General features: G+C 42.2%; 1 protein-coding gene across 1 annotated transcript in view; it reads left to right on the top strand.

The window, feature by feature from the left end:
• The first annotated feature begins 7259 nt into the window (after positions 1 to 7259).
• Positions 7260 to 13251, top strand: part of BMERB1 (bMERB domain containing 1) — a 106215-nt gene continuing 100223 nt past the window's right edge. Inside the window, exon 1 of the mRNA XM_045993651.1 lies at positions 7260 to 7517. Coding sequence (XP_045849607.1) covers positions 7412 to 7517 — 106 coding nt within the window. The 5' untranslated portion in view covers positions 7260 to 7411. The remainder of the gene's footprint in view (positions 7518 to 13251) is intronic.

The raw sequence follows: 13251 nt of genomic DNA, 5'->3' as shown, positions 1-13251 counted from the left end.
GGATACGCTGGGGGTTGCGTCCATTTACAAATTGTTAACACGCAGAATAAAGGATCAAATTACCAAGATGATATTGCATTATTTTCCCTTTCAATCAACCCAAATGACAGTTATACAAGTGTGTGGTACTGGCCCTTTGTAATCATCCAGCATCCCCTACGAGTCTGGCATTCCCAGAAGAGAGAGGCACAGAGCCAGGATGGGAAGCCAGGGCTGGAAGAACCACTTAATAATTCCACGCAGATGGTTACTTCATTCAGTCAGTTACCGACCCTGAAGCATTACCACCCTAGACTAACACAAACAGACAGGGTTCTGGGCATGGCTGTGGCAAAGCTCCTTTTGTCCCCTAGGATTACGGAATTGTATTACACATTTTTAGAAACAGAATTCATCTGCCTTTCAACGATGCAACAGCACGTGCTCAGTAGAGATGACTGGAGAATTCAGAAAATTAAAAAGGAAAAGGTTTCCCCCAACTTTCCACTCTTAGAAACAACTACTGTGAATATCACTGTGTATTTGCTCCTAGTCTTTTTATTTTCCATGCGTTAAAAACATTATTGATTCTTTTTCTGATTATAAAAGTAACACCTATCCCTTCTGGGAACATTAGAGAATTCAAACAAAACATTTTTTGTTATCTTGACGGTCCGTAGGTAGTCACTCTTAATGCTTTGGTATATGTCATTTCGATGTTTTCTTTTGGGGCACCTGGGTGGCTCAGTTGGTTAAGCATCTGCCTTCGGCTCAGGTCAGGATACCAGGGTCCTGGGATCGAGTCCCACCTTGGGCTCCCTGCTCAGTGGGAGTCTACCTCTCCCTCTGCTCCTCTACCCACTTGTGCTTGCTCTCTCTCTCTCAAATAAAATATTCTCTTTAAATTTTTTTAAAAAGATTTTTATTTATTTGACAGAGAGAGATCACAAGTAGACAGAGAGAGAGAGAGGGGAAGCAGGCTTCCCACCAAGCAGAGAGCCTGATGTAGGACTCGATCCCAGGACCCTGAGATCATGACCTGAGCCAAAGGCAGAGGCTTCACCCACTGAGCCACCCAGGTGTCCCTCAAATAAATAAAATCTTAAAAAAAATAAGTCTTTTGTTTTATTGGATATGTACATATGTGAACAGATAACAAAATTGGATCACAGCATTTTTCATTTAATTCCTACTGTTATCACTTTATGAAATACTTAATATGACTGAAATCAGTGTATACTTGATCTTAACAAAAGATCAAAAACAATAGCCCATACTTTGCATTACTCTGTGTTCTCTACTTTTCCTTCCTATGTTTGGTGAACATTGTGTTACAATGTTTCCCCGTGACACTTCAAACTCTTTGTAAACATAATTTTACATTAAGTAATTTATTTAGCCATTTCCCTTTTGTAAGATACTAGACTATTCCCACATTTTACAGAAATTATAAGAAATACCTTGTGTGTATTTTTCTTAATATTTCAAATATTTCTTAGGGTAGATTCCTAGGAGTTGGATGATTGGATCTAAGAGGTCTGGCTATTTTTTCTTTTTTTTTTTTTAATTATGACATTAATTTTAATTTAATTTAATACAGAAAATTAGAATAACATGACAAAGATCCCTCAACCTACTGACCATTTTGTCTTTAATTTTATTTATACACCCTTTTGTTTAGTTTCTTTAAAAAAAAGATTTCATCTATGTATTTGAGAGAGAGAGGGACTGTACACATGAGGAGGGGCAGGCGGTGAAGCAGGCTCCCTGCTGAGCAGGAAACCCGTTGTGTGGCTCGATCCCAGGACCCTGAGATCCTGACCTGAGTGGAAGGCAGATGCTTAACTGACTGAGCCATACAGATGCCCCATTTAATTAGTTTTTAATACTGAGATATAATTTCCACACAGTAAAGGGCATTTATATTAAGTGGTTTTCTCAATGAATATCCATATTCACATATATATTATATCCATGGAAATCATATATATGTGTATGTGTACACACACACATACACACACACACACACACACATCCCACTATGTCATCAATCATTTCAGTATATTTCTAGTATTTTAAAGAATTCCTCTTCTTGTCTATTGTTCAGCAGCCCCCTTAAAGTAGCCACCATTCTGACACTTATTACTATAGATAAATTTTGTCTGTTTTTGAAATTTACATGGATAGAATCATTCAGTATGTACTATTTTCCATCTGGTTTCCTTAGTTTAATATTAAGTCTCTACAGGTCATCCCTTTTTTGGTAGTAGTTTGGTCTATTCCATTGATGTGGCTATAATCCCCCAAAATATGTACGGATCATAAGTGTTAGTGAGGATGTGGAAAAATGAGATCCCTCCTACATTGCTGGAGGGAATGTAAAATGGCTCAATCACATGGAAAGCAGTGAGGCTGTTTCTCAAAAAGCTAAACACAGAATTACCATATAACCCAGCAATTCCAGTCTTCAGTACCTTAAAATAGGTACTCGAACAGGTATATCTATGCACATGGTCAGAGCAGCACTATTCACCATAGCCAAAAGGTAGAAACCACACACATGTCCCTTGATGGATGAACGGATAAACCAAATGGGGCGTATTCATACATGGCGTGGCTGTCCAAAGGAGGGAAATATTGATTCATGCTATGGCATGGAGTACGCAAACAGTACACAAAGAGCAAGAAGCTGGACACAAAATTCACACAGTATACGATTTCATTCATGTGAAATGCCCCGAACAGGTAAATCCATACCGAAAGAAAGGACCGGGGGTTGCCAGGAGCTGGAGGGAGAGGGAATATGGGGATCACTACTTAATGGCCGTGGAAGTTTCATGAAAGTGTAATGAAATGTTTTTTCTTAATATTTTTCTTCAAGGTTTGTGTTTTGGGGTCTTAGCTAACACAAGCTTCTACTGCGAAAGAATAAAGATATTCTTCTATATGATCTTACAAATGTTAAAAATTTTGTTTTTTCTCATTCAGGTCTTTAATCTACCTGGAATTTTATATATGATATGTATCTAAATGTTAGGAAGTCCAAGGTTGACATTTTAATTTTAGTTCTCCATTTGGTTAGGCAACTACTTCACCATCATTTAGTGAAGAGTCTATCCTTTCTGTACTCATTGGTAATGACTCCTCTGTCATATACCAGCTTTCCACATATATGCGGGTCTATTTTGGGGCTCTTGATTTTCTTCATATGTCTTAAAGTTTTACAATAGGTTTTTTAAAAATATTTTATTTATTTGATACAATTCTTATGCTTCATTTATTTTTCCAGTCTAACCAGACTAGGATCTCCCAAAGTGGAGATGACAGTCATCCTTGTTTTGTTCCTGACCTTAATGATCAGGCACAGAGAGTCAATAGTAAATGTCAAATGTTTGCTGTTGATTTTTTATAATGACTCTCTAGAAGGTTAAGGAAATGATCTTCTACTCTTAATTTGCTAAGAAAAAAAGACAGACATATATTTGACTGCTGATTTTTTCAAATGTTTTTTCTGTACCCATTAAGGTCATCCAACAGATTTTTCTTTTAATCTGTTACTGAGGCATATTCTATCAATAGATTTTCTGATTATGAGGTCATTTCTACATTTTTAAAATAAATCTCATTTGTTCACAATGTATTTTAACATTTAGAACGTTTGTACCTGTGTTTATAGGTAAGCTCACTCTAGAATTATTTTACTGTGCCATTTTAATCTAGATTTGATATCAAGGTCATATATTATCTTCATAAAATGAGATCTGAAATAATTTTTATGAAATAAGGATTATCTGTTATTTTGTTAAAGCTCACCTATAAGGGGCACCTGGGTGGCTCAGTGGGTTAAAGCCTCTGCTTTCGGTTCGGCTCAGGTCATGATCTCAGGGTCCTGGGATCGAGTCCCGAGTCAGGCTCTCTGCTCAGCAGGTAGCCTGCTTCACCCCCATCTCTGCCTGCTTCTCTGCCTACTTGTGATCTCTGTCTGTCAAATAAATAAATCTTAAAAAAAATTTTTAAAAAGCTCACCTATAAAACTGTGTGGGCCTGATGCCTTTGTGGGACTAGGAGGAAAATAAATTTTTATAATAAGAATTCAGCTTTTGGGGTGCCTGAGTGGCTTAGTTGGTTAAGCAGCTGACTTTTGGTTTTGATCTCAGGGTCCTGGGATTGAGCCCTGAGTCAGATTCTGTGCTCAGTGGGCAGCTTGCTTGAGGATTGTCTCTCTCCTTCTCCCTCTCCCCCTCCTCTCTTTCATTAAAATAGACAAATCTTAAAAATAAGAGAATTCAGTTTTCAAAATGATTATAGATTTGTTTTTTTACTTCTTAAATACATTTTAGTAATTTACTTCTTAAAGAAAGTTATCTATTTCAACTGGTTAAAAAAAAAAACCTTCCTGTATTTGTATCATGTATCCCTCTTCATTCTTAGTATTACTCATGAGTGCCTATCCTGGTGGGTCTTGAGAAGTTTGCTTTTTTTTTTTTTTTTTAAGATTTTTATTTATTTGTTTGACAGGCAGAGATCACAAGTAGGCAGAGAGGCAGGCAGAGAGAGAGAGGTGGTAGCAGGCTCCCTGCTGAGCAGAGAGCCCCATGCAGGACTCAATCCCAGGATCCTGGGATCACGGCCTGAGCCGAATTGAAAGCAGAGGCTTTAACCCACTGAGCCACCCAGGCGCCCCAAGAGGTTTGCTTTCTTTACTAGTAATATTCCCCCCAAGGAATGAACTTTTGGTTTTATGGATCTCCTCTACTTCTTCTTATTTTTCCATTTTTAAAATTTATGGTCTTGTTATTATTCTTTCTACTTCACAGTTTTTTTTTAAAGATTTATTTATTTTAGAGAGAGAGAGAGAGAGTAGGGTGGAGGGGCAGGGGGATAGGGAGAGAGAAAGAAACTCAAGCAGACTTTGCACTTAGCATAGAACCAACGCCGGCTTGATCTAACGAACCTGAGATCGTGATCTTAGCCAACATTAAGAGTCAGACTTTAATCAACAGAGCCCCCAGGGCACCCCATCTGTTCTTTTTCATCAAAGTCTTTTGAGTTGAACACTTGACCCATTTTTTTTTTTACCATTTTTATCATTTTTAAGGGTATAGTATACTCATTCATTTGTATGCAGGCATCACCACTCATCCCCCAAATTATTTTCATCTTGTAAAACTACAAATCTCTACCCATTTAACAGTAACTCTCTATTCTTCCCTCCCCCAGCTCCTGGCAATCACCATTTTACTTTCTATCTCTATGATATTTGACTCCTCTCAATGGCTCATGTAATTGGAATCACACAGTATCTGTTTGTGACTGGCTTATTTCCCTTAGCATCATGTCCTCAAGGTTTATCCGTGTTGTGACATATTGCAGAACGCCCTTCCTTTCTAAGGCCGAATAGTATTCTGTTGTATGGCTAGACCATGTTCTGCTTATCCATTCATCCTTACCCACTTATTTTTAGCCTTATGTTTTTTTTGGGGGGAGTCAGTTGGAATTTATTTTTTAACCTAAATTCAATTACTTATTATATATAATTTATTATAAATTAATAATAAATTATAATTTATTACAAGTTTTGTATAATTACTTAATTATACATAATGTATAATTATACAATTATGTGATAATTATATATATTTATTATATATGATATATAATATATAAATATATATATTTTATTTGTGTTTATACTTTTATTATAAATAAAAATATCTATTTATATAAAAATATATAATTATGTAATAATTACATAATTATTATATAATATATAATATATATTATTATATAGTATATATAATAATATATATTATATATTCATCAGTCTTATATGATACCCAGTGCTCATTACAACACATAACCTCCCCAATGTCCATCACCAATTTTTTTTTACTGTAGGCACTGAAGGCTAAACATTTACTTCCACCAAAACTTAACAAGTTTTGATATGTGGTACTTTCATGGTTATCAGCTCTAAACAGTTTATGATTTTCATTCTTATTTCCTTTTTCTCCCATGGGCTATTTAGAAGTTCATTATTGATAATAACTTTTTTTTTTAAGACTTATCCACTCATTTTGAGAGAGAGAAAGAGTGTGTCTGTTGGGGGAGAAGCAGAGGGAGAGAAGCCTCAAGCAGACTTCCTGCTGAGCACATAGCCCAGTGTGGGGTTCGATCCCTTGACCCTGAGATCACAACCTAAGCTGAATCCAAGAGTTGGACACTCAACTGACTGAGCCACCCAGGTACCCCTATTGATAATGACTTTTGAAGGACACTTACTACCAGTGGCTAAATACTTTTCTTAAACAACTGGGCCCATGCAACACTTCCACAAGATATGGGTATAAAAATCACCCCAGATGACATCTTAAAAGCAACAAAACAAACAAACAACTCATATCCTCCAGCCTCCTTCCCACCCCTCCTGCCATACCGAATGCCATATCAGAGCAGTGTAAGAAATCAGTGCGATAAAGAGGCTAAGTCCGGATTCAGTTGCTGACCAGGCCCCTTGGTAAGCGTGGGACTTGGAGCAAACCATCTTTTTGCACCTCAGTTTCATGCTCTGTAAAACAAGGCTGAGAAAAGAGCATCTGTTTCAGTTATTAGGAAGTTTAGCACCCTGTCCTCATTCAATAAACTCTTCCTCATTTTTATCAATCTAGCTGCTGATTTTACTTTGTACTCTTAATGCTTCCATGCTGTGTTGCTAAGATAAACCTCTGAGTTTCTGGAAAGCAGAGATCCGTGATCCAAGCAGCTTTATTATATTTGTGTCCAAAATATGTTCATGTCTCTCTCAAGTCCATGCAAACACCTATGGAGTTGACTGACACAGGGCATCGGGGTAACAAGACTGTCCCATTCCACATTCTAGTTACATGCGGAAGCAAAGCCCAGAGATTCTCACAAAAATGCACCCGACCAAGCTCAGAACCCCACAGATTCAGGACCACACTCGGGCTTCTGCACGCTCCCCACCAAAGATGGATCCATCGCCCACAGCTAGAGAGGCGCTCACCAATCCCACTCAAAACCTAGCAGCCCGCTAACAGATCACAAAGCTGCGCAGTGTCCCGGCAAAGCATGACCACCGGCTTCGGCACGGGTGGGGGCTAGGTTTTTATTTCCTTTGCGTTGGTTCTATTTTAGTTGTTGTTTTTGTTGCTCTTCTTAGAGTTATCATCTGCCCCTCTCTCTCTACCCAACCCCCCAGCCCCCCCCTCACCTCCAGTGCGCATGCGCCCAGCATCCCTCCCCCTGCTGGGTACCAGTCAGCGCTCCCTGGCCCTGACGGCGGAAGAGATGGAGCAGCGTCACGAGCGCCCGGCCCCTTAAAACGCTGCTGGCTGGAGCCGCCTCCCTCCCTGCAGCCCGCTGCGGGGATGGAGTAAAGGGGGACCCGTCGATCTGCCCGCGGGGATCAGCGATGGAGTTAAAGCAATCTCTGTCCACCCATCTGGAAACCGAGAAGCCTCTGAGGCGCTATGGGGCGGTGGAGGAGACGGCGTGGACAGCGGAGGGACTGGGGAGAAGTGAGTACTCGGCTGGAAGGGGGTGGGGGAGGACCGTTGGGGATCCGTGCGCTGGAGCCGGTGGTCGCGGGAGCTCAGGGATCGTGGGGGAGCGGACCAAGGGAGCGGACCAAGGGAGCGCCCCCGCAGCGGGGCTTTCGGGGCTGGGGGGGATGCGCAGCGCTGCGCAGCGACGCGCTCTCCCGCGAACCTTTTGTTAAGGGGGACCCTTCAGGCTGGGCTTCGCCGGGAGGCTCGGGGAATCTCAAGGCAGCAAGCCGGGAGCCTGGGGTGGACTGGGTAGTCCCGGATCTGTAAGCTCGCAGCTGGTCTTGGAAAGTAAGGTCTTGCCCGCAGCTGAGAGAGGAGAGTCGGTTCTCCGTCTGGGATGCGCTAGGACGCTGGAGCGGTCGGACCATCCTGGAAAGCGCCCACGTCCCTGGAGGGGGGAGTGTCCGCTGGGTTTCTGCCTTGTTTCTCCCCCGGCGCCGCGAGGTTTAGGGCACACCCGAAATCCCCAGCTTTTCTTCCCCCGCCTTCTCCTGGGTTGCTGGTGGGACGGAAAGGGTTAGGGGAAGGTTAACCATATGCGCACCCTTCTCCTTTTCCCTTGACTCATTCAGTCTTTGGTTTGGGTATAATCCTAGAAGGCACTTCTGAAACGGGCCGACTTTATTTGCCGAGTCTGTCTATGGTATTTAGGTGTCCACAGTGTTTGCAGATAAACCAAGGATTTTTGTTTTTCATGAATAGGACGCAGTGGTTAAAACTCCTGCTTTCGAGTATAGAGGCAGCCGCAAGGGCCCCACAGGGGCAGCAGCCCTCCCTGCAAAGCCAGGGCTCCCTGTGGTGCCCCTGTCTTTTCACTGCTCCCCCTAGCACGCTGCCTCCTGCCCGGCTGGGAAGGGCCTCTCACCCTTCTCAAGGACCCTCAGCTTCCTGCCTTGGCTCTGGGTAACCGTGCTCATTTCCAATTGCAGAGCTACGTTGGGTCAAAGTATTGAGTGTGCTCCTGTCTTGACTTGGTAGAAGATGGTGTGGGTCCATGCATGTGTGTGTGTGTGTGTGTGTGTGTGTGTGCTCCTTCTCTACACCTATTATGACAAATTCAGAAAATCTTCCTAGAATGGCTCAACTGTATTCTGCTTCTCAAGGGTTCAGGTTGAAATCACAATCAAATGTACCTGGCACCCACAGTGCTCCCAACCTCTTTTCTTGCTCCCTTTAAAATCTGGGTCCTACCTCCTCTTTCCTCCTTTCAAAACCCATTGGCTTTGGTACTTTGGCATGACACTGGGGCTGAGGGGCTCTGCTTCCTACAAGCACAGAATAATCCCCACAATGGCTGCTTTTTATTGATAAGATGGACATGCACCAGGTCCTGTGCTAAGAACTTTAAAGGCATTATCTCATTCAGTCCCCACAGCTACCTCCTGGGTGAATTCTGTGACTCCCCGTCCACAGCTGGAAAAAGCTAGGCTTGCTAGGAGCTGTGATGGTGAAGTTTCAGAGTCAGGATTTGAACCCAGAGCCCCTCTCTGCTTTTAACACGAAGGTTTATTGCTTTCACAGTTTCAGGAAGCTCTCTCCAATCTGTGTGAGTCTCAGAACACGTACTAGTACACGGCCACCCTTTTGGTCTCTGGAGCCCCCAGTGGCCTTGAATGAATGCTGGGTCGTTGCAGAGTGGAAGCCGTGTTCAAACACACTCTGGGTTTGAATGCTGGCTCTGACCCTTGCTGCTATGGGACTGACTCAAGGCACATTTCTAAAGCTTACTCTGCCTCTGTTCTCTGAAATGGGGATGGTAACAGGACCTACCTATGGCTCTATTGCAAAAACTCAGTAAGAAGGTATATGTCGAGCTCAAGGTTTAAGAGCTCAGTACGTGTCGGCTGCTTCAATTATTTTATTACTACATCTGTAGAAGCAACAGATTCCATCCTTCCATCCTTTGCAAGGCACTGCATAAAGAACACTCTGGACTCAATCTGCCATGATGGTCAGTTCCCTAATCATTCTCTTACAGCTTTTTATTTTCTCACCATTTTGTTAGGACAGTTTTCAAACATACAGGAAAATCACACTGAACACCTAATGTAAAGCATTTTAGCTTCCTGAAATTTTTATCCTTCTGAGTCTTAGGCTGCAAACTGTTAAAAGCCTAGTAGAAAGCCTTTCTCATCTTCTCTGTTCCAAACCATCAAAGACTGACTTTTGCTTCCTATTCACATACAAGACTACAGTTTCTGATCTCCTTTTGCATGGATCCCCAAATCTGCTTTTTTTTTCCTCCCATTCGAACTTGAAATATTCTTAAGGCACCGATCTAGAGTCCTCCTTTTGAATCATAAATCCACGGTTGTTACCTTTAGAAAGCTTTGATCTCTGGACTTTTGTCTGCAATCTGACCTTTTTTAAGTCTTTTTTTTTCTTCTTAAATATTTATTTATTTATTTGAGAAAGAGAAAGAAAAAGCATGAGCTGGAGGGGCAGAGGGAGAGGGAGAGAATCTCAAGCAGACTCCGTGCCCAGTGCAGATCCCCACGCAGGGCTCAGTCCTAAAACCCCGAGGTCATGACCTGAGCCAAAACCAACGGTCAGACACGTAACCAACTCAGCCACCCAGGCAGCCCTTAAAAAACAATTTTTAAAGGGGGGAAAAGATTGCAGAACTGGTCATTTTCAGGATAAGTTGTATGAACTATTATCTTCAATTTTAACTATAGTTTTTAGATGGAAGATACATTTCATATAGCCGCAAAGAATGGGAGTTTTGAAATCTGGTTAAATGGGTCCAAACCGGTTCTAACACTTTGTTGCTTTGTCACCCTGGGAAATTGGTGAAACTCTCTGTGTGTCAGTTACCTCATCTGTAAAATGGGGATATGTTGGTTTGAGACTTTGGGAGCTTCTCCAAGGTGAAATTCAAAACTGAACCCCCATACATGGAGAGGAAGGAAGGAGAGACAGAGTCAGGACGCTCCAGAGAGACAGGTGGCAGGTGTAACCAGCAAGGAAATTTATAGGTGGCCACAAGGCAAGTAGATCTCCAAACCTGCCCACCAGAATCTTAAAAAGTTTCATGGAGGCCTGAATAGGGTTCAGTTATATATACTTCCAGATGGTCCTGGCAACACCTTACTCTTTCAAGGCTGTGCCCTTGGAATAGCTTCCGCTGTGAAAATGCTTGTACATTTCAAGAACAGGGGAGGGAGTGAGGAGTCTGCAGTTGCTCGGGGTGGGGGGGGGTGGCAGCTCTTGGGTCAAATGGTGGTCCTCTCCATAACCTCCCCCAACAGGATGATAATCATAATGACCACTTCAGGCTGTCAGGAGGTTTAATGGAATAATGTATATAATGCATTTAGCACAGAGTCTGGCACATTGTAGGTGCTCAGTGCTATAAGCTTGTCATAATAGGACCTAAGTGGATGGCGCCCAACAATATGGGAGAGGGTTATTCTGAGCTCACCAGTCAGTTCTTGCTTGTGTCCATTGCTTTGTAAATCGCAGATAATGATTGTGTATACACCACGTTCTTCCTCGTGGGAATGTCTGGAGGAATGGCTTTTGAACCCTTGCAAACCACCTGGTATTTTCTCCTTTGAGAAGGATTCGAGGCAATTGCTTGCATTCACCTGAGACAGCATTTTGCCCCTAGCAGTGAGTTAGTTTGTTGTTTTTTTTTTCTTTTTACTCAGTTGGAAAATGGATAGTGACATTTTGGTGTGGTTCGATGTATAAAAATACTGCTTTCAACCAACTGTAATTAATTGAGAGAGACACAAAGACAAGGTGACTTTTGAAAAAGCGTGGAGCTTTTTAAAAGCACAGTTGTCTGTGGTCGTAGCCATTTCACGATAGGTTTTCACATCCCCTAAAGGATGATCAAGATTTTGGACAGAGGAAATGTGGGGTGTGGGGGTGGTGAGGCAGGCACTGGCACAGCGGGGAGGAAATGCCCTTAGAGGTAAAAGCATTGGCTAAAGCACAGAGGTAGAAACAAATGAGCTGAGAGTGGGGGACTGGACTAAAGCAGAGAGCTGAAACACCAGGGGAGGCGACGATTATTTAAAAGTCCAACGGTGTGTGCTGACTAGCAAGCAGGTCATTTACTGGCCAATGTTTCAGGTATTAACAGTGGGAGGGTGGAAACAGCATGGATTGCCGGCGATCCACGTAATCGATTCTTGGCAAAGGTTTTATGTTCCTTTCATCTGTCTGATTAACTATGCTAATTTTATTATCTCAGTTTTATTTTGTTCTGGCATGATTTCTTTTTTCGAGTGTACAGACTAGTATGTTCGCTTCATTAAAAAAACTGAAATTCATCTGAAATAGAAAAATAAAAAGTGAAAAATGACCTTAATCTGTTCCTCCCGCCCATTCCCCATGTATTCATTCAACAAATAGGTATTGAGTGCTTTGTGACTGCCAGAAAGTGTTCTAGGGGCTTTGGATAAAGTGTTGAGCAAGGCAGACACGGTTCCTGCCCATGGGGAGCTTCTGTTCAGGGAAGCGAAGGGGTCAGATAATACATAGGCAAACAAATAATGTAGCTCAAATGGTAAGAGTTACATGGGAAATAATAGGAGAGGGATATTTCCCATCTGGTGGTCGGGAAATGCTTCTCTAAGAAGGTGACATTTTGCCAGTAAATGTCAGAGATCAAATGCAAAGGTCCTTGCCGTGTTAGAGGAAGAGACAGAAGACCAAGGTGGCTGGCACCCAGAGAGTCAAGGAAGACAATGGAGATGAATCAGAGGGGAGCCAGACTGGGTAGGGACTTGTAGGTTGTGGTTACCAAAAAAAAAAAAAAAAAAAAAAAAAAAAGTATATATTTTATTCCTTTTATGGAGGAAGCTACTGCTGAGTGTTAAGCAGGAGACTAACATGAGCTGGTTTTTGTTTTTTAAAAGATCACATATGCTCTTGGATAGAGAATAAGACCACAGGGGCAAGTGAGGGTCAATGTAATTATCCTTTGCTGTGATCCTAATTTTTTCTTCATCAATCCCATTGGTTAAGTGGTAGGAATTTCCATGAGTGTGAAAGGTATGACAAGGGGTAGGGCAGCTCTGGCTGTCTGGTGGGAGACCAAGCTCTGGCTTAAGATTGAGGAAATGTGACCATCTCTGCTCTAGGCTGGATGGACAGCGAATGTGTAATTTCCAGCAGGAACTATGTAGCATGAATACGAAGATTATGAACTTGATCGTTATCTAGCATACACGTGGATCAAACCCAATTACTTATGTTTCTCCATGTTCATACTGTTGTTTCATTGTTTTAAATTTATTTATTTGAGAGAGAGTGAGAGGGAGAGTAGGAGCAGGGGAGAGGGACAGAAGGAGAGGGAGAAGCAGGCTGCCCTTGGAGCAGGGAGCCCCATGATCATGACCTCAACCAAAGGCAGGCGCTTAACTGACTGAGCCACCCAGATGCCCCCGTTGTTTCATTTTTGCAAGCATTTCCTTCTTATGTGTTAATTGAAGAAAAAACTATTTGTGCCTCTTCTTGGTCTCTGATTAGTTATTAAAGACTTATTAATAATAATGGTAGTTAATGAGCTCTAGCTGTGAACTTGAGCTTATTAAATTCTCATAACAACCCTATTATGTCAGCTGAATTCTCACTCCCCTTTTACAGGTGGGGACATCGGGGCTTCAGGAGGTTGAGAAACTTGCTCAAGGTCCCAAAACTGGTACGTGGCAGAGCTCAAGCCCCCTGCCACTCTAGCCCTCTGTGACTG

Source organism: Meles meles, chromosome 21 (genome assembly GCF_922984935.1).
Source record: "Meles meles chromosome 21, mMelMel3.1 paternal haplotype, whole genome shotgun sequence".
In the NCBI taxonomy this organism is placed as follows: domain Eukaryota; kingdom Metazoa; phylum Chordata; class Mammalia; order Carnivora; family Mustelidae; genus Meles; species Meles meles.
This window is presented reverse-complemented; position numbering and strand designations above follow the sequence as displayed.